General features: G+C 36.6%; 1 protein-coding gene across 2 annotated transcripts in view; it reads right to left on the bottom strand.

The window, feature by feature from the left end:
* The window catches only part of Ptpmeg (protein tyrosine phosphatase Meg), a 595,691-nt gene that overhangs the window by 425,484 nt on the left and 147,259 nt on the right, over positions 1-22,948 (bottom strand). For both annotated transcript variants that reach the window (XM_089247192.1, XM_089247198.1), the window contains 2 exons: positions 15,933-16,053; positions 13,782-13,875 (listed from right to left, as the gene is read on the bottom strand). In XM_089247192.1, the coding sequence (XP_089103318.1) occupies positions 13,782-13,875; positions 15,933-16,053 (215 nt within the window). The remainder of the gene's footprint in view (positions 1-13,781; positions 13,876-15,932; positions 16,054-22,948) is intronic.

The following is a 22,948-nucleotide window of genomic DNA, read 5'->3' as shown; positions in this document are numbered from 1 at the left end:
TTTTATATAAAAATATATGCAGCAGCATACATTGGATTACTTTTTACTTCAAAAAAGTGTTACCTCAGCTCAGAAGAAAGGGATGTTCCCCCCACAAAGTACAAAATACATAGAGATTTCCTCTAGAAGAAATAATTTTTATTTAATTTTTAAATCATAAAAAAAATTTTGAGAGACTTCTTGATATTTATATTTTTACATTCTCTACAATATCAACAAATGAGAGGCTTTTAACATATGGTATTTCAGATTTCAGAAATAATTTAGTGATCACTAATTTAAAAAAAAAATCCCTACAGGAGAGACTTGAAACACTTATTAGAAAAGTAGTTTTTCTTTTTATTGCCACTGATGAACGTCTAAGTTGTGCTTTTGTTCTCTTCAGTTTCAAGCATTTTTGAACATTTGATCTCGCTTCTTTTACTAGAATTTACCCATTTCATATTCAAAATGAGTTTCTTTTTGAGTTCACTCTTGATCATCATCTCAGTTTGATTCAACATACTTTGAGATGACTTCTTTTCCTGAGTCACTTAAAATATTTATTAGAAATTCTCAGAAATTTAAATATAGTGATTAAAAACTAGACTTGAATTATTTTTAACTTAAACTATACTAATTTTAACTAGGGTGGCAACAGCTGGTGTTGATCATGTTTTTGCTGTGCTTGTCTAAGTTGTCATTTTGTTTATTACAACTTTTTAATACCCATTTTTTTTAAATACACAGTTATTTCCTAACAATTTAGTTAATTCAGTGTCAGTACATAAATGTTAATCAGTAAAAATTGCAATGGATGTGACGGGATAATATTGCCTTAGAGGATTTGATTCAATGTACTGGAAATTGCAAACGACCATATCATTTTTACAGTGGTGGATTTATCACGAGAACCTTCCGTCTGGCAAAAGAACGCAAAACTGTATTTAAACGTATTAAATGCATTTCGCAAGCAAACAGAGTTCAACAAACTCTGATGATGAAAGTGCCAAACCGCGATACAGTGGATAATGGCTCACAAGAATCGTGCACAGGAGCCTTGTCTCAAAACAATGATATAGTGAGAAGTACAACAGATAGTGTTTGGACTCTTCTCCAAAAATTCCAGCCTAAAGGACTTCATATCCACCCAATTCAATACATACACTGCTGGCCACCGTAAATGCAACACCCTGAAGGAAGCATGCAAATAATATGAAATTTACAACATGCATTAACGGAGGTGAGATATGCAAATGATTAGAATTTCAGTGCAGACACACATCACGCGCGCCTGTGGCGCCACTTCAAAGTGCTATTTAAGGCTTGGAGATTTCGACGATTTGAAGTACAGCAATTGTGTTTTTCTTGTGGTTTTTTCAAAAAAAACTACCAATTATGCCTCGTAGAAAACAGCGATCATCTTTTGATCAAGTATCCGAGTTCGACAGAGGAAGGATAGTGGCCTACCGAGATTGTGGATTATCTTTCAGGGAAATCGGTAGTCGTGTTGGACGAAACCAAACAATTGTAATGCGGATATGTGATCGTTGGATGCAGGAGGGTACGACGAACCGACGTGTTCGATCGCATCCACCTCAGTGCACCACTTCACGTGATGACAGGCGTATTGTGCGTATGGCAGTGACGGATCGCTCAGCCACATCACGGACCATAGCACAGCACATTCAGTCTGTACCGCATCATCCAGTGTCTGCGCGTACCATTCGACGCTGTTTACAGCAGAGTGGTCTGTCCGCAAGATGTCCATTGCTTTGTCTACCCTTGACGCAGAACCACAGACGTCTCTGCAGCCAATGGTGCCATGAAAGAAGGATGTGGACGGCACAATGGAATGAAATTGTCTTTACTGACGAGTCACTCTTCTGTCTGCAACACCACGATGGTCGGATTCGAGTCTGGAGACACAGTGGAGAGAGGATGCTGAACAGCTGCGTTATGCACCGCCACACTGGTCCTGCACCGGGTATTATGGTATGGGGCGGTATTGGATATCACTCTCGCACTCCTCTACTACGCATTGCCGGTACTTTAAAAAGCCAGCGCTACATCTCCGAGGTGTTGGAGCCAGTTGTCCTTCCTTACCTTCAGGGCTTGCCCACAGCCATATTTCAACAGGATAATGCGCGACCACACGTGGCACGCATTGTCCAAAGGTTCTTCGTCAATCGCCAGATTGAATTGCTTCCCTGGCCAGCTCGCTCTCCGGATCTTTCGCCGATAGAAAACATGTGGTCCATGGTTGCTCAACGATTGACCCAGATTACATCCCCAGCTGCCACACCAGATCAACTTTGCCAACGCGTGGAAGCTGCTTGGTCTGCTGTACCCCAAGAACACATCCAAAGTCTCTTTGAATCAATGCCGAGGCGTGTGGCAGCGGTGATCTCCAACAATGGCGGCTACTCTGGCTACTGATTTTGGCAGGAACCACACTTCACAGAAGTCTATAAATTTAATCATTTGATGCTTGGTCAACATGTTATCTACAAAATAAATATTGTTGCGATATCTCTTGTCTTTCTTGGTGTTGCAATTTTGGTGGCCAGCAGTGTATACCAAGAATTTAGAGTATCATAACAAGATTGTGAGTGACCTAACTGAATCGATCACACAACTAAAAACTGAAATTTTAACCTTGAAACACGATTACTCGACCATAAAATCCGAAAACGAGATGCTTAAATCAGAGCATGCATCTGAAATCTAAGGTATTGGAGATGCAGCAATATTCCAGATGCACAAACTTTGAAATTAGTGGAATTCCCGAAATTGAAAATGAGAGTACAATTGAAACAGTGAGATCGATATTAAACACTCTGGATGAACAACAACCTGAAAGTATACTAGTGGCTCATCGTGTTCCCATGAACAGGAAAGATCGCCACAAGCCAATTATAGTGCGAGTTTTCTACAAAAAATGAAAGTGATCGTTACATCGCAGCTTCCAAAGAGAAACACTTACAAGCATCCGATATACACTGCTCAAAACAATCAGGGGAGCACATGATTTTAACAAAATTACGTATAATGTATGTATACAGATGTATACAGATAAGTAACATAAAATGAATCATCCATAATTTAAAGCCTAGCAGGAAACGGAAGAAGAAAACTTCACATGCAAATCAAAGTTCATGACGTCAAAAACCAGAAAAAGGAGATAAGGGCAGAAATCGGGATGTTGCAGAAACGTCTGTTTTACTGCCGTAACTGTGAAATTTGATTGCGCAGTATTTTTTTTTGAGACAAGATGACTTGAGGATGTCCCAACAACGTGATTTACCGGAATCCATGGCATGGCGTGTTATAGGCAGACTGGAATCCGGGCAAACACAACGTAGTGTCACAGACGCTGTTGGATTCGCCAGAAGTGTTGTTGCAAGGCTGTGGAATCGATTGCAAGAAACAGGAAATGTTAGATGTCGACCAGGGCAAGGTCGGCCACGCGCCACTATAGCAACTGATGACCGGTATATACGGTTAACAGAACAAAGAATGCTACGCAGCTGCAAAGGCTGTTTGCTTTTGGCAACAGGACGAAGGGTGTCCAGCCAAACAGTATGTAATCGGCTTCATGAGGGAGGGCTCTATGCACGTAGGCCAATGGTCTGCATTCCGTTGACCCCACGCCACCGTGCGGCCTGAAGAAGATGGGCTGCTGAACATCGAGATTGGGAGCAACATGATTGGAGCCAAGTGCTGTTTACAGACGAGTCCCGATTCAGTCTGGAGTGTGACACCCGACGTGTTCTGGTATGGAGGGACAGGGGCACTCGAAATAACCCCGCATTCGTTCGTGAAAGGTCACAATACAGACGAGCTGGTTGGATGGTATGGGGTGGAATCAGCATAGGCGGGCGTACGGACCTGCATATCATTCAGAATGGCACTTTGACGGCCCGAAAGTATGCAGACGAGATACTGTGACCTCATGTCATCCCTTACGCTGGAGCCATTGGTGATTCCTTTGTTTTCCAGGATGATAATGCCCGACCACATAGAGCTCGTCTGGTGGAGAACATGCTTGAAGCTGAAACAATACAACGTATGGAATGGCCAGAGTGCTCTCCTGACCTGAATCCAATCGAGCATGTTTGGGACCTGCTCGGATGACGCATTGCTGCGCGACCAAGGCCGCCTGTTACTGTCCGAGACTTGCAGATTGCACTTCTTGAGGTGTAGAACAGTATTCCCCAAAGTCTGATCGATAAGCTCATCGCATCCATGGCAAACAGGTGTGCAGCAGTCTTAGTTGTTCGAGGAGACCACACGCCCTATTAAAAGTCATGCATCATGTCTAAACAGTACTTTTTTTTATAATTTACATGTAACCAAATTCTTGCCCTAAATTATCTTTTCATGTTTTTTCCATATTTTCAAAGAATTAAAGCTTAATTTCAAATTTTTTTACGTCTATTTCCTGTATTGTGCATTGATACGCGTGTACTATCCATTGTATGCCAATATGTGGCTGTCTCGCACAGTTTTCTTCACTTTTTTGCTTGCTCCCCTAATTGTTTTGAGCAGTGTAGATCAACGATTCAACTCGTCAAATATCTATTTGAATGAACATCTATAGCTTCAGGACTGAAACTTATATCTATGTAAGTTATTAAAAAGCGATAAAGAATTTCAAATTTTGTTGGGTCAAGAATGGCAAAATATTTTTGCGTCAAAATGAAAATTTTAGGGTGTTCAGGATAAGAAATGAATTTGATTTGAACAATGCCTCAATTTCTCATCTATGCATCTGATTACCAGGATTATTTATCGAATTACGTAATCTTGAGCACTCTGGAAGATTTAAAATTATTTCTCTGTCCGAATGATAAATCTATAGTATTTAATGTGATACATTTCAACATACAAAGTATATGATCAAATTTTAACGAGCTAAATATATTATTACTTGATATGTATGACAAAATAGATGTTTTAGTACTAACCGAAATATGGATAAATGAGGATGAAACAGAGCTGTATCAAATCAATAATTTCAACTCATTTTATTTTGTTGCCGAAATTATAATAGATCTGGCGGTGTAATGATATATTTCTAATGCAAAATACATATTAAAAAAAATCTATTATCTCATATCTTCAGCAGAAATTATTATTTTGTATTGCAAACAAATTGATCTATATAATCCTGTTTTCCATATATTGATCTCATTCTTTTCATACCGATGTTTTTAATATTGAAATGCAGCAAATTTTACCTCTGATAAAAAATAAAAATGTTCTCATATTTGGTGATATTATTGACATCCTGAGACTATCAAACGCTGGTATTGACTACTTAGACCTCCTACATGAATATGGGTTCTCGCCCCTAATAAATGACATTACTAGAAATCAGTCTAACACATGTGTTGACCACATGTTCCAAAGGAATTCAACTTATAGCACACACTGTATACACGCAGCTTGATTAATTAATGGAATAACTGATAATTTTCCTATAGTTTGCAAAGTCATCCTATCACATAATTCTGAAACACCGTCAACGAAGGAAAATTCATGTTTTGAAACTATACAATACGAGGAAATAGAAATGTTATTATCTGATTACAAATTTACACTTCGTGGCATAGATGCAAATTCTGAATTTCATGAAAAAGTGCTAGTGATCAAAAATAACTTCAGTAACTGTAAATGTATTAAAAAACAAAGTAAAAAAGCAAAGAATGAATATTATGCTAAACGTTTCAATGAATGTGTGAACAGTCAAGAACAGTGGAGATTAGTGAATGAAATCTTAAACAAAAACATAAAACATCAGGATACCCTGACACCAAGCCATCACATTTAGCCAACCTTTTTAACCAGTATCTCACCTCCTTAAATCACCCTAGAAACATAATTAGTGATAATTTTATGACATATATTAGAATGAATATACATTCCTTTCATTGCACTGAAGTCAAATCTCGTGAAGTATATGATACTATTCTCGCACTAAACGATAAAAAAGTTTTGGCACGGATAGAATTGATGCAAAATTGATAAAAATTCTTGCAAAAAATGCACTCCTGTACTGACATGTTTCTTTAATGAACTTATAAATGAAGGTACTTTTCCTAACTGTCTCAAAATTTCTATCGTTACTCCTATTTTGAGGAACAGAGATATAAATGAATTGCATAATTACAGATCTATATCTGTTTTGCTTTTACTTTCCAAAATCTTTGAAAATATTAAAAAAAACCGCTTAATAACTTATTCAAATAAAATTAATTTCTTCTCTGAAAACCAGTAGTTTCCTGCCCAACTCTAATACTGAAAATGCCTTAATATTCACCAAATTCACTTTTAATAGTATTGGTAACAGTAATGAGACAATAGTATTTTCTTAGATATCTCAAAAGCTTTTGACACCGTTAATTATGAAATTCTACAAAAAAAACTGCATTTAATTGGAATAAGAGGAAATATTTTTGAATTGTTTAAATCATATCTTTTGAATCGTTATCAATACATTAAAATCAACGATACAATAAGCACGAGTTTACCCATCAAAGATGGTGAATTTCAGGGCTCAAGTTTGGGCACCCCTACTCTTACTTATCTGTATGATCTGTGTAATCTTGACATAAAGGGAGAATTGATTAGTTTTGCTGACGACACTGTGCTTCTATATTCAAAGAATTTAAATACTATAAATACTAATATAAATTATGACTTATTAAAAATATGTAACTGGTTTCTGGCAAACCATATATTTATGTTATAATTAATGTTAACAAAACTAAATATATGCGTTTCGAATTAAAAGAGACAGACAACATTATTACTCCCGAGTTCTAACATATCACTATAATTCCTGTCATGTACTAACAAATTGTAACTGCGAACACTTAGAGGAAGTCTCATCTATTAAATATCTCGAAATTTACATTGACTCTAACCTAAAGTGGAAAATCCATATAAAAATTTTTCAAATAAATTACGATTTTTTTCAAATCACGAAGCAAATTTTTTATTTAAAATTCTAAGCAAATAATTTTTTACTAATGCCTACTACAATGCCTAGATTGAATCTCAAATAAATTATGGTCTCATAGCATGGGGAGGAGACTATCATTAATATTAATGAAATTTTACGAATGCAAAATAAATTTATCAAAATCTTATCTAATTTTAATGGAAGTATAACTTTGACTAACTACACAAACCTTTATCCATCAGACATTTATATTTCTATAAAATCTGCATTGCTGTTCACAAAAATAAAGTTCCGTGCGATAAACGTAATGTTATCAACTCCAGAAGACCAAATCAAATTTTAGTAATTCCTAAACCGAATACAAATATTTTATGTAAAAACTTCATTTACTTAGCTCTGAAACAACACAATAAACAACCCATCAATATCCAAAATGAAAAAAATTAATACTTCTTCAAAAAATTGCTAAAAAAATTTGTACTTTCCATTACTAATATTGAACAATATTTTTAAAATATCGTATCTAACGTTTTGGTGATTATTTGTCATCTATTTTTTCACTTTAATTCTGAGATAATAAAATATTACATCAATCGTTATATGTTAAAACTGACACTCCTGTTTGCCGCATAATGATACTAACATTCTACACCAAATTCATTTATTTGTGTTTTCTTTTTCAAAAATTGTCATCTTCATAATCTAATAAATTATAACAGTATTAATGGAAACCGTTTCATTCATACATGATGAATTATATTTATATATTTGTGATTATGTACATGAAATGCTACACATATTTTTATCTATGATCACCAGTATGGATCGTATGATTCCTTGGTGATTTTATTTGTTCTCCGTAATGTATATGATGTATGAATAATGAATAAAAAACTATAGAAATAAATTATTTTTGATTTAAACTATAGAAATAAATTATTTTTGATTTAAACTATAGAAATAAAAACTACAGAATAATGATTAAACTATTAGAAATTTAATAGAATGATTATATTTTCACAAAAAATTCAATCCGAGTACATCTGTTTTTATTCCCTATTTTTCACTGATTTTTTTTTTCCAGCATTTTTAACAGATTTTCAGTCTCTCGTTTTGCTTCAAAGTTTTCTATTATTCATTTTCTACTATTCATTCTCTTGATATACAATTTCCTTTTATGCCATTCACCAGCATGTTTAGTTCTCAATGGAAAATGGCTTCCAGAGGAGCATTAATTAAAATTCCTTTGCTTAGACCAGCGTTTCTCAACCAATGGTCCACAACGATGGTGTGGGTGGTCTGCAGGCATACTTGATGATTCATTTTTAACTGGATTGAAAATTATTTAATTGTTGTAATTCATATTATAGTAATATCCATAGGGATTCACAAATGAAAATTGTACCCTCAAACAATACAGGTTCATTATACCTCATCAAGGAAAATGCGGGAAATTACAATTCTAAATACGGGGTCTCTAATTTGCAGCCCAAAAATGCTTTTTGTAACAAATTTGCTAATTAGGTCAACTGCTAAAAAAAATTAAGGGTGGAGAAATAAAAGATAATACAAGACTCATCGAAAGACTGGTTATTTGTGGAGATGATGATTGCAAGAAAGGAAATTCATCTGTCTCCACGGGGACAGAAACCCATCTCTCATTTGTCGAACGAGTGCTCTACCAATTAAGCTATGGAAACAGATGGAATATTTCAACCTTGGAGTGTATGTACAGGATTATACCTGTATATATATGTTGAAAGACTCAATACACGGACAGCAGCAGCAATCAACTAATAGCTTGTGAATGACATAGGCCACCAGATGGCCACATGTATATAGAAATGTCCTCTTCACTTGTTAATACAAGATTCATCAAAAGACTGGTTATTTGTGGAGATGATGATTACAAGGAAGAAAATTCATCTCCCAACGGGGACAGAGATGAATTTTCTCTGTACCAATCTTGTATTAACAAATGGAGAAGGCATTTCTATATAAATAAAAGGTAGCTACAACCAGGGCCATCATTTCAACTTTTTCTGGGGGGAAGGGGAGACTTTCTCCAGGAAGGCGGCAACGCCCCTCCCGGACCCCCCCCCCCAAATGACGGCCCTGACTACAACTCAAAGTAAACAAAAATTTGATGGGAAAAACGTTCAAATGACCGAATTACTGTAAAATATGGAACATCACCAATTATCTTTAAAAACTTTGCTGTAAGTCAGCAAAATCCCCAATTGTAGTTAAAGTTGCTGAAAAATTGAGGGAGAAATAGTTTAGCTTGACAATGTTATATGAATATTTGTATATTTATACCCAAAATTATCATGTTATTATATATATATATGGTGTTTTTATTAACGATTTTAGTGAACATTACAAATTTAAGTAAACATCATAAAAAATCATGGGACAAATGTATAAAAAAGAAATCCAGTTATTCTCTGGCATCCCCAGAAAACTTTTTTAATTCCAGTTTAGGAAGCTTGAATTTCCACTTTGTAGTAGAAGCAGCTACACTCACCACGCTATCGTCAGACTTGTCATTTCGCTCCTTGTGAAATAACCTTATTTTCTAGTCGCAGTTTGAGAGCTAGAAATCTATCATGGTAGGTCTCCAGTTTAAAGGAAGTCTCTTTCAAATTTTTTCTCATCAAACAGTTCAAAGACGCTTAGTGGAAGGAATCCAATCTTTCAAATTTGTCACAAATCTGATTGAGAACTTTGACTTTCTGAATCACAAGAGTCTTCTTGCAGCTTTTCTTCAATAGTGTTCATAGCTAACGTCAGCGACATGCAAAGAGATTTTCTTTTTACTTTCAGTGCTTCCATATTCGGCTCAGCAAAACTCAAAATTAAAAAAAAGAAAGCACTACGTATCTGTGTTTGTAAGTTCACTATGTCCTTCGTGTCTCTGTTCAGGAGCAAAAATATGTTATGAAGGGTTCATTCTTTCATTACAATTCTTTCCACTGTGCATCTCTACAAGAGAAGCAAACACAGTTGTCTATTGACATGAAGGATGAACTTGAATAAAATATATTATTTAATACACATTTTTCTCTTCAGCACATTCAAAAAAAAAAAAAGAAAAAAGAAAAAAAAGACTGTTTCCTTCAGAGCCAAAAGCATCGTTTCAACTACTTATACAGACAGAGAAAAAAAACCAAAAACAAAACAGAGGGAGAGGGGTTTCGTTGATGATGCCAGAATTGTCTGGGTTAAATCTGACATCAGAAAACATACAGGAAAAACATCCTCCCGCACATACTGATTCAGAACAGCCAGGACGTATGTGCCTTCATAGAAGTCTAAAATGGCCATAGATTTCACTTTGTGAAAAACTCTCGCTTCCTGAAATTTGAATCTATGGTCCTCTTGCAGCACCGAGCAGCGATGGCCGATTTTTCACATTCTTGATTTTTAACACAGCGAGCATGTCAATTTAATCTAGTTTTTATGGGTCTCCATGTTTGTCTTATGTAGCCAAGCAGGCAATCACCACATGTAAATGCTCCATTGTTTATTCTGTGGTATAGCATCTTTAGAGGGTTTGAAGTTTTTAGTAGGCACATCTATGGCTGTAAGGTTAAAATTTTGAGAATTGGCTTGATCTTAAGTGAGGCTATTGGACTGTATGGTATAATTAAACTTTCATTGAGTGGCTTCTCAGAAATATTTTCCAAAGTGGTTTTGCTGACTTCATGAATTTTCTACTCATTTCGTCAACAATCTTGGTGGTGAACCCCGTCATTAGCAATTGCTCTGATGCTTTCAAGTTCATGGCTTAATGTGTTTTGATCTGAGATTATATTAAATGCTCTTGTGATGTAAATACGAAACACTGAGAGTTTCTGTTGCACGGTATGGCAAGATCTAAAATGAGGTGGTAGTGAAACAGAGAAAGGCTTACGATAGACCGAGGTTTGGAAATATGATTTTTTAGTTACCAGTACATCCAAGAGAGGATTTCATTATTTGTTTCAAATTCAGCTGTTAATTGAACATGAGGGTCTATATCATTCATAATGAGTATAGCAATTACTCCAAGTCATCTTTGGAACTGTCCCAAAGCACAAAAGTATACACATATCTACCATAAAATGAAAAGGGCATAACATTCAATAGCTTCTGTTCAAACTCTTCCATATATATATATCACACAAAATTGGAGAGATGGGATTTCCCATTGCTAGGCCATCTGTCTGAGTGTAATCATCACAACTGAAAGATGTTTGTGAGACACATTTGAATGTGAGATTGCATATATCCTCTACTTCAGGCTGTGAGAAATTGTGTGTTTTTGAGTGTGAATTTGAGTGACCCATATAAAGAATTGAAGGAAGATCCATTCAATTCCCACATGAGAAAATTGAAACAGGTGGTAAAATCAAGTGTTTCTCTTCCCAATCATGTAAAAAAGAGCGTAATTCCATCAAATGCAATTTCGCACATATCTATTGCCTACCCAAAGTGCACAAACACCATCTCCCTATCCCGTAGTCTCTAACATTGGTACAGCTTCATACAAGCTCGATAAATTCCTTGTTCCGATTCTCTCTCCACTTACTAAATCAAATAATAATACAGTTATATAAATTTGTCTAGTTTTTTTTTTATCATATCATACGTACAGTTGAACCCAGACAGCTCAACATGGCATCTTTTGATGTAATCTCAATGTTCACTAACATTCCCATAACTGGTAGTATTCTATGTCTAGAATGGCACACAATAAATCTTAAAACACACAATTTCTCACAGCCTGAAGTAGTAGCTCCAAGAAGAAAAAAGTAAAGCGAAAAAACTCCCAAACTTCTTAATTTTTTTTACTGTTTATAAAGATCGAGCGACATTGAAAAAGTGGTTTTACTACTTTGTGTACTGTAGTGTATTGTATCAATATACATGCGGGTTGTTGAAGAATAAGAAACAGTAAAGGATTTGGAACGCCCTTTCAAAGTGTAAAAAATTTTCCGCGATCGTTCAAAAACAAAAAGCAGATCTATCCTCAGTTTTGTCATCTAGCTACTATGTGGTAGTCACCATTTCGGATCATGCAAATCACTGGTGTGTACGCAGAAACGGCTTTTGGAAGGGGCAGAAGAATTTCTTCCACAAAAATTGTGGATCATTAACGCTCAAAAATAATTTTACATTAACATAATATAAGACTATTTTCTCCAATACTTTAATTTTCAACAAAAATATTTTCAATTTTTCATTTTCTTGGGGTAGGAGGATGGCCTCAGGCTCTCATAAACCCCTGGGGTGAAAATCTGGGTCAGTGGTGCTTGGTTAAAAATAAGACTTTCTAAGGTTTCCAATTTTGAGTCAGATATTCCTTTGAAAAAGCTCTAGTTGCCACGAAAACCACACCGACCTACAACACAAATATATATATACATTAAATTTCAAATCCATGCATTACCAATTTGAAGAATAGATGCAGGGCGGCAACTAGGGTGGGAGTGAGAGCAGGCGGGGGTCTAGTTCTCCCCGGGCTCTGGACTAGAGGGGAGTGCCGAAATGTGTGCTTGCTCCCATTTGAGAAAGTATCTAATTGCAGCCCTAGATAGATGGATGGCACCACCTACTGAACACAAAACACGCTGAATGCTGGGCGCACACAAACACACTTCAGTTTCACCAACACAAATCTGGCGTAGCTGCCATATTCAGGTGTGAAAATATGTGGCAGTTAAATGGTGACAGATCAGGGTGGTGGACCATCAGGAAGGAAAAATAAAATCATTCTACAAGGAAATCGCTTTGCAGGGATTTAAATGAATAGGGAATCAAAAGATAAGAGAGAGAGAGAGAATCTCACATTTGCATTAAATTTAATTCAAAGATATTATTGAAATAACCAAGATTTTTTTAAACGAATGGAAAATCAACCAGAAAAGATCCTATTTTAAAGCAGCCATCTCTTGGACGCATCACTACCCTTTTTGTTTGCGTTGTACTAATTGTTCAAATAAATATTTTATGTTTGCAGAGAGTTTCAATATATTTATCATCATTCGGCTGGTAGAACCTGATTGGCCAAGAGATGTGGAGTTATCTGGTTGGCTGTTGTCATCATTCTGTTGCTGGATCTTGAAGGGGAAGGTTCTTGTTCTTCTGGGCGGTGGCAGAGCATGCGCTTTACGACAACCACAAATACAGTTCAGCAAAACACCGGTAATAGCTAATGTTGACTTCTTCCCAAGAATCTACAGAGAGGCTATTGAAATATAAAAGCACAAAAACAGCTACAATAGAAGAGAAGAAACTTTGAAATTGAGCAGATCCTGGACACCAGCTCTCAGAAGAACAAGAACCTCCCCCTTCAAGATCCAGCAACAGAATGACGACAACAGCCAATCAGATAACTCCACATCTCTCGGCCAATCAGGTTCTACCAGCATAACAACTGTTTTCAACATGCTACCAGCCATAGAATCAACTGACCAATCGCGAAACAATAGTGTAGTTCAAGCCACTTATGTGCATAAATACAACCTGAGACTCCGGAAAACTTGACTTTGATCCAGTTTATCTATTCTCCTGATGATGCCAACCACTAGTGTTGGGGAAACGTTGAGAACTAACTCAAATGGACGATGGTCTTCGAACCCGAAAAAACAATTTGTTAAATAAGTTTAAAAGATTTATTAAACATTTAAAGATTGGTTTGACATCAATTCAGAACTGTTGGCATGAATGGTCACACATATTTTACAACAATGACTTTTTTAATGGTTTTAACAATCATTTCTTTTCCCTGCCTCCTCTAAAAATTTCATTTTGTGGTCAATTGTTCTAAACAAGAAAAAATTCTAACCCTTGTCTTAGCTGTGTACAAGTCAACACCATACATGTCCAGCTTCTTCACATGATCAAGAAAGTTGTACTCAGCATCTGCTGGTGCTTGCCCTCTGCAAATAGGCAATCCAAACATCGTAAATTGTATCTGTATGTATGTAACATGAATTCATATAAGTCAATATTTAACAAAAAAAATGGGTTTTCTCTTGCAAAAGGTCACATATCTCTAGTTTTTGCTTATGTCGTAGAGACCAAGGCCACTAATAGAAAACCGGGGTTGCAGAAACGAAAGCCTTGTGCAAGCAGAGTTATATTGAAAAATATGAAAATTTTCAGACTTTTAGATTTTTGGTATATATTTTGGTTTCAAGAGAGCAAAAAAAGTGTAAATTACAATATTGTAGAGCAGTGGTACTAAACCGGGGCCATATGGCTCCAGGGAAACCAATGATAAAAATCAGGCAAAAGGGAAGTCATGGATGCTGACGGGGGGGGGGGGGGGGGGGGGGGAGCACAAAGAACTTTTGTGAAAAGAGTGATAAACCGAATTAATTTCAAACAAAAAAAATGTACAGACTATTTTAAAATTTTTTCCCTATGTTAAGCTATAGCAGTCAAACACCAAAATTACTGAGTAAGGAACAAATTTTTCTTCTTTATTCTGGAAATGACAATATGACAACATTCTACAATGATGTTTGTGGCCTAATATGAATGCTTTTAAATTCCAATATGAGCAACAGGAATAGAGACTTTTTATAGATGCCTCAAAATATAGTCTAAAAAACAGTTCATGTTGGGAACGTAATACCAACTCATGTTCCTAATGGTGAAAGTGGAAATGCGGTGATCAAAAGATGAATTAATTTAACATTTGTATAACATGATGCAAAACATTAAAAATGATAACAAAAAGTTAAACAGACAAGTTCTCAGCACCATGGTATTGAACGAAGCAAAGGCAGAACTGAAGTGTGTGACAGGAAGATTTTCCCCTATGCATATATGGCAGATTATGATATCTCAATGACGTCATCACGGTGGATTGATGACACTATAGCATCCAATTAGCATAACGAATCGAATCAGCTTGTGAATGCACATGGATTAAAAATTTTTATAAAACAGGGGAATCTCAAACAGTATTCAAAATTGAAGGAGTCTTTGGGAAGCTTTAACCAGTCAACTGTCCAATTAATTTCTCCGAGCGTTACCCGCAGTGCCCACTTTTTTTTGAAGAAGCGCCTGCTTTTTCCCTCTTTTTTAATTTTCTTGGAAGTTTGAAATATTAAAATATTTTTTTTATAGCATGTTTTTTTATGGCTCAAATGTGTCGAGACATTATATGACTCCCCAAAAGTGGGGAGGGGCAGTTATAATGTCCTGTGACTAAAAGAAATGCTGTTGATGGATTTATGTGGAACCATAGTGGTTGAACCTTTGCTAAAAGATATGTGAGTAATAAAACAGATGCATCTTCGCAAGGGAGTTGGAAATTGAAACAAAAGCGATGGGGATGCAGCTTTGCAAAACATGACAAAGATAATAGTAATCTCAGATTTTGAAATATAATTGTCAACTCCATCTAGTGATGAGATAATAAAGTAGAAAGATGGCTGTACAGAGATGGCAGCACATGTATGACAAATTATTCCATCATATCTCTGTCAAAAAGACAGAAAAGTCTGCGTGTCGGCAAATGCCATCGTAGGCAACACCATTACGCATATCAGCGACGGCAAATGCTGTCTTAACCACTTGACTGGTGAAAAAGAACGAAAAAGTCTGCGTGTCTGCAAATGCCGTCGTAGGCACCGACATTACGTATGGCAGCGACGGCAAACGCCGTCGTAACCACTTGACTGGTTAAGGAAGTCTGTGAGCTTGGATGACAAAACAAGATATTAATTTTATAAAATATATACCGAGTGTTTTTTGTTTCAAAAAGGTTTATCATCTTCATTTCACTGGTAGAAAGGGTAGGTGGAATGCAAACGTTTAATATCCTCTGAGATAAAAGAAAAAAAATGTATATAACATTTTGTTCCCTTTTTTAAAGTTAATAGATGAAAATGAGTTTCTTCATTAGATTTGAGATGCATAGAAAAACTTGCTTAATAAAAGCAACAGTATCGCAAATTTACAAGAGTACAAATAAATGTCTTACTTATGAAGTTTATGTAATTCCATTATTTTCTTCTCTTGATCAGCAGTTTGGTTGGGCATAACATGAATATTATCTAGATAGCCATGAAAATGCTCTTCAGAGTTGAAGTCGCCAAGTTCAGCTAAGAATTAACGAAATAGCAATATAAAAGTAGTTTGAAATATGTTCAAAATAAAATATTTATCTTCATCTACAATCATTTGATCATTTTTGTTGCACCACAGTCATTTTCTGCACACGAGGGCTAGACCGGGACCTACAATTTATTGCTGATTCTGAACAGCAGGATTGTTTTTTATCTCTATCTACAATCAAGAATTATGATAATGATATACCATGCATGAATGAATGAACGCCAGAACTTTGCCACTGGACTTATCCTGTTGCCAAGATCTCTTCCAGCCCAGCTTCGTGGCAGAGTCTGGAACAAGTTTTACCATGCAGAGGCAATACAAATTTATGCAGATGAAAAAAAAATTAGAGTAATTATTGCCGATAAGAAGTGCAGATAGAAGGAAAACTGTTAATGAAATTTTTTATAATAGTGCAATCAGACAATCCAACATTGGCTTAAAGCTTGTCAGTAGCGATGAATGTTCAGCTTTTCCATGGGGGGAGCAGGGCAACATAATCATAATACAATAAAAAATAATCAATAAATTTTTAATTTTTTTCAATTTTAATTGAAAGTTTAGCTAATACAGAACCTATTAAGAAGACACCAACGAATAAGGCAAATACACGAAAATAAAAATTCCTAATGAACTGCAACACCAATGGGTGCCGTCTTCAGAGGAAAATATAACCACTAGTCACACTGACCGAGTTTCCCACTTGGGTTGAATACCAAATCTTAACGCTCGGTTGCTCAACGGAAGAAGTATGTCTGTTCACTTCAAACGTCGTGGTCAGAATGAAGCTGTGAGCCTGCGTGAGATACCAATGCAGCGTCCTGATTGGACACTTGTGGAATAGTGCTATCCGATTGGTCTATTCGAATTTTCTTATAATTCTCACTCCAAATGAATTTAAGCCATGATGTTGCGATCGGGGGTGTAGATTTATTATCGTTAACAAGTGTATTTTTGAAAGCCCGAATATATGTGCCTTTGTAGAAATCTAAATCAGCTGTGGACTTGACTTTGTGAAAAACTCTTGTTTCTTGAAATTTGAATCTATGGCCTTCTTGCAAACAGTGAGCGGCGATGGTCAATTTTTCACATTCCCGATTCTTAACACAGCGAACATGTTATTTTAATTTTGCTTTTATGGGTCTCCTTGTCTGTCCTATATAACCAAGAGAGCAATCACCACATGGAATGTAATAAATGCCCCATTGTTTATTCTGCGGTATAGCATTTTTAGGGGGCATGAAACCAAAGTTTTTAGTGGGCACATCTATGGTTGTTAGATTCAACTTTTTAAGAATCGGTTTGATCTTCAGTGAGAGTATTGGATCGTAGGGTATGACTACACTTTCTTTGAGTGGTCTTTCTGTAATATTTTCTAGAGTGGTTCTTCGTGCTGGTTTCAAGAATTTTCTACTTCCGGTTTCAAGAATGCATCAACGATCTTGGTGGTGAACCCCCGTCTATCACAATTGCTCTGATGGTTTCAAGTTCATGGTCTAATGTGTTTCGATCTGAACAGATGTTAAATGCTCCCGCTACATAAGTGCGAAAAGCCGAAAGTTTCTGTTGCATGGGATGACAAGATCTGAAATGAGGTGGTAATGAGGCTGCGAAAGGCTTACGATAGACCTAGGTTTGGAACAGTGATTTCTGTTTTGTTACTAATACATCCAAGAAAGAGAGTTAATTTTTAGTTTCAAATTCGGCTGTGCACTGAACATGGGGGGGTCTATGTCATTCATAGCGTGTAACAATTCCTCCAAGTCATCTTTAGAGCCGTCCCAAAGCACAAAAGTATCGTCCATGTATCTCGATAAAATGAGAAGGGCACAACGTTCAATAGCCTACTCTCAAAGTCGTCCATACATATATCACACAAAATCGGCGAGATGGGATTGCCCATTGCTAGACCATCTGTCTGGGTGTAAAACTTGTCATCAAAACTGAAGGCTGTTTGTGAGATACATCTGAAGGTTGATGAAGATTGCAAATATCTTCTACTTCAGGCTGTGAAAAATTGTGGGTTTTAAGTCGTCTTTCTAGAAACTGATACTACCACCTATGGGAATGTGTTGCTACTCGCATGACAAGAAGATCGCAGTAGGCTACTCACCGGACGAAAGCATGCAAAAAAGAGCGCAATTCCATCAAACACCATTCGTCACGTATCTATGGCCTACCCAAAGTGCACAGCCAACAATATCTCTCCGTCCCATAGTCTCTAACATTGGTACAGTGTCATACAAGGTTGCTAAATTCCTTGTCCCAATTCTCTCTCCACTCACTAAATCAAATAATAATACAGTTAGCAATTCATCTAGCTTCGCTCAAATAATATGTACAGTTGAACCCAAACAGCTCAACATGGTGTCTTTTGACGTAGTGTCAATGTTTACTTACATTCCCATAAGTGGTAGTATCAGTTTCTAGAAAGACGACTTAAAACCCACAATTTTTCACAGCCTGAAGTAGAAGAAATTTGCAATCTCACCTTCAGATGTATCTCACAAACAGCCTTCAGTTTCGATGACAAGTTTTACACCCAGACAGATGGTCTAGCAATGGGCAATCCCATCTCGCCGATTTTGTGTGATATATGTATGGACGACTTTGAGAGTAGGCTATTGAACGTTGTGCCCTTCTCATTTTATCAGAGATACATGGACGATACTTTTGTGCTTTGGGACGGCTCTAAAGATGACTTGGAGGAATTGTTACACGTTATGAATGACATAGACCCCCCCATGTTCAGTTCACAGCGGAATTTGAAACTAAAAATGAACTCTCTTTCTTGGATGTATTAGTAACGAAACAGAAATCACTGTTCCAAACCTAGGTCTATCGTAAGCCTTTCGCGGCCTCATTACCACCTCATTTCAGATCTTGTCATCCCATGCAACAGAAACTTTCGGCTTTTCGCACTTATGTAGCGGGAGCATTTAACATCTGTTCAGATCGGAACACATTAGACCATGAACTTGAAACCATCAGAGCAATTGTGATAGACGGGGGTTCACCACCAATATCGTTGATGCATTCTTGAAACCGGAAGTAGAAAATTCTTGAAACCGGCACGAAGAACCACTCTAGAAAATATTACAGAGAGACCACTCAAAGAAAGTGTAGTCATACCCTACGATCCAATACTCTCACTGAAGATCAAACAAGGAGACCCATAAAAGCAAGATTAAATTAACACGTTCGCTGTGTTAAGAATCAGGAATGTGAAAAATCGACCATCGCCACTCACTGTTTGCAAGAAGGCCATAGATTCAAATTTCAAGAAACGAGAGTTTTTCACAAAGTCAAGTCCACAGCTGATTTAGATTTCTACGAAGGCACATATATTCGGGCCTTCAAAAATACACACCCCCGATCGCAACATCATGGCTTAAATTCATTTGGAGTGAGAATTATAAGAAAATTCGAACAGACCAATCGGATAGCACTATTCCGCAAGTGCCCAATCAGGACGCTGCATTGGTATCTCACGCAGGCTCACAGCTTCATTCTGACCACGACGTTTGAAGTGAACAGACATACTTCTTCAGCTGAGCAACCGAGCGTTAAGATTTGGTATTCAACCCAAGTGGGAAACTCGGTCAGCGTGACTAGTGGTTATATTTTCCTCTGAAGACGGCACCCATTGGTGTTGCAGTTCATTAGGAATTTTTATTTTCATGTATTTGCCTTATTCGTTGGTGTCTTCTTAATATTCTTGGGCGAAGTTGATCAACTCTTCTAAATACAGACCCTCATTGGCACTGGAACCCAGAAGGCTCAGGCCTCCCGAAGCCACTTTACGGGGTCATCGAGTGCCTTAATAAATAATTCATGAATATTCAATGCAATCGCAACCTGCGTACAGTCCACAAGGCCGTAAATGGAGACATTTCTAGCAACCCTAGAAACCCCCCTTCCCTTCCTTCATACCAGAGCTCCTATGACGCTACATTCTTTCCAACACAAGTTCCGTGAGCTCTCTCATGAACTATACAAATAAAGCCGGGTCCGGACCAACACCTTCTATAGCAAAAAGTCTCCGCGCAGAGCTTTGAAATCACCGAAATCATCCATTTCACCAATAGCCATAGGATATAGCAGTCCGACGTATGCAAAATCATCCTTTTTTTTACAGTATATTCAATGACTATAGGTGATACGGCCAATTCAGTGTCGCCACGAGCTTCGGCTGAACTACTAAAAACCTGATTTTAGCCCACAGCATGCGGCGGTTCTGATGGAAAAAATGTTTTTGCACATTTAGCCATTGCGTTGAGCGGCAAGTTCAGACACGGCTTTACAGGTTGCCTTCTGTGCACAGACTAAACAGATCAGCTCCGAGTTTGCCTTGACTCAAAGTCTCTCACATGCGTATTCATTGTTATGTGAAAGATTGATGCAACTAAAAAAATAATAAGTAAACATAGTACGTTAAAACACAGCAAGAAACTCAAACATCTAATCTTTTAAAAACCAATTTCCGTAGTATTGAGAGTGTCTTCCACAGATCCGTAGTTTATTGCAGCCGTCCGTAGAAACTATGGAAGATCTGTAGCAGTTGGCAACTCAGGCTGTAACTGAATACAGTTGTCAATGCTTAATGCGATTACATTGGGAGTTGTTTCTTCTTATAACAATAACAGAATGGTAACTATATCGTAAAAAGTCATTTATAAAGTGCGGTGACCATAACGTCCCATTCAGTCAAACAGGACATATGATAAACAGGTATTGGTAAAACAGGACGACTTTGTTTTCTTTCCAATATAACAGGTAACAAAATGTTCAATCATTTAATTTTTTTTAATTCTATTTTTTTAAAAAAACTGGACTTTTTCCTCCTTTGAGCTAAAATCCTGAATTTTTATTATTCAGCCATTCTGAAGTGTCAGAATGAAACTGCCTAACATATATCATGAATTACGATATTTTTTTACGTGTAATATGTTTTGTAGATTCCTCGAGGAAGTCTCTGGGAAAAAAAAATTGAATCTAGTGACTTTTGAATCTATAAACAAAACTGGTCAAGAACTGAACGAAAGGCCATTTTTGTCATATATTTGCTTTCACTGTAGGAAGGAATATTATTGGCTAATTAAGACATTACAAGCCTTTTTTTTTTACATGTTAACTGGTGGGGATTTTACCCCACTAGCCTTTCTATTTGCCACACCAGTGAAAATAAAAAATTACCACTGGTGGGGCAAAGCCCTTTTCTTGTTTTCCTGAAGCAGCTGCAACTTCAAACCCTACTAATATGAAGGGAGTCAAAGAAAAAAAATCCCACAAAAAAATTGCCATTTCTGAGGCCGATTTTTTGACTGATTTTTTTTTCAAGGAAAAGGAAAGTTCAACTGAAAAGATAAGTTTTCCAGGGATCGACTTCTCTGGAATAGGTCTTTTACTCTCATAAAAAGACAAAAAACAGATGGAGAATGGCCGAGGCGAAGGATATGACCATTGATTGGGTTTTTTTAATACTCATTAAAGTGAAAACGATTTAGTTATATAACCCTGGGAGAAGAAAGAAACTAAAGGATGGATCCCATGATTACTTGGTTCGCGACGAAGGGTAAGATAATTAAAGTAGAAAATAATAAAAGTCTGTCAAAATCTGAGGTCACCTCGGGGGAGCAATAATTTTTATGCCTTTCAATACAAAGGCCACAGAATGGGAGGAACATCTAGCCAACAACAGGGAACGTATGGATAGAAAAGGAAGACTGCTCGTTTGCGCTGCTGCATATTATGCGGCGACGAATTAGAGAGTGTGCGAAGAAGTGCAGTGCAAAAAGTGGATGAGAGACGTCAGTCAATAACCGCAATAGGTAATTCTCTTTAAAAAGACCACTTTTCATGTAAAGAATTTAATTTACAGTAAGTTTAACTGTAATTTAACAAAGAAATGACTAAGTGAAATCATTTCAGCAAATTGTATTTTATTAGTTGAATGCTTTAATCATTGAGAAAACAAATTACAATTAAATGAAAAAACCATCATTAATTAAGATTAAGTTCACCAGATATGTAATTAGTTATTTACACACACACTAATAATTTGAACAATAATACTATTACTGTTACAGTAATGCGGCAATTACAAGAGAAATTTAGGAAAATATGTGTGCATGCACTGCATGTTTTATACACGACAATAAATATGTACTGACCTTCAGCAAAGTGCTCCACACAGTCACCTGACAAGTATAAGTGCAACTAAAAATATGGGTAAAAATTTCCAAACAAGAAATAAGGTGTCAAAAAAAAGAGAGCGAAGATAAAAGAGATTGTCCTACAGCTAACATACTGAACCTATTACACTCTCCCTGAATTTCTTCTCCCCACTTAGCGTCTTCCTTTGAAATGTCGAAACAAGTATGGGATTTTCCTCACGCCAGCTGTGATTTTTGCGGCAAATGTCCATCTTTGATGTGAAGACACTCAAATATTGTTATAGACAGATTATCATTATAGACATTTAATAAAATAACATTCGTGCTATTTCCGATTTAATAGGAATTCCACCAGGACAAAAGAAAATATTATATTTCGGCAGGTTTAAAGTTATACAGGGTGATTCTAAATTCATAGGACAATTTTTAAGGTTTGATATAAAACTCCTAAACAAGCATTTGTGATCATAGAATGTGAGATCAAATCGTAATAGCAAAGGCAGTAGAGGGTGTTTTCATAGTGCACAATAGCATATCAACAAAAGGAAAAATATTTTTCTGATGGATTTGCTGCAATAAGTGCAATCAACCATTCGAGAGTGAACCAAGTAATCGTTTGATCCATCCTTAAAGTGCACCCGTCCTTTACCATCAGATGCTGGGGTTAAAACATTCTATTTTAGAGCAATATAGATAGATAAACATCAGT

The sequence above is a fragment of the Pholcus phalangioides genome, unplaced genomic scaffold (assembly GCF_987345545.1).
Source record: "Pholcus phalangioides strain wild (caught in Gottingen) unplaced genomic scaffold, Ppha-v1.0 ptg000003l_1, whole genome shotgun sequence".
Lineage (NCBI taxonomy): Eukaryota > Metazoa > Arthropoda > Arachnida > Araneae > Pholcidae > Pholcus > Pholcus phalangioides.
Note: the sequence above shows the minus strand (reverse complement) of the source record. Positions and strands in the feature narration are given on the sequence as shown.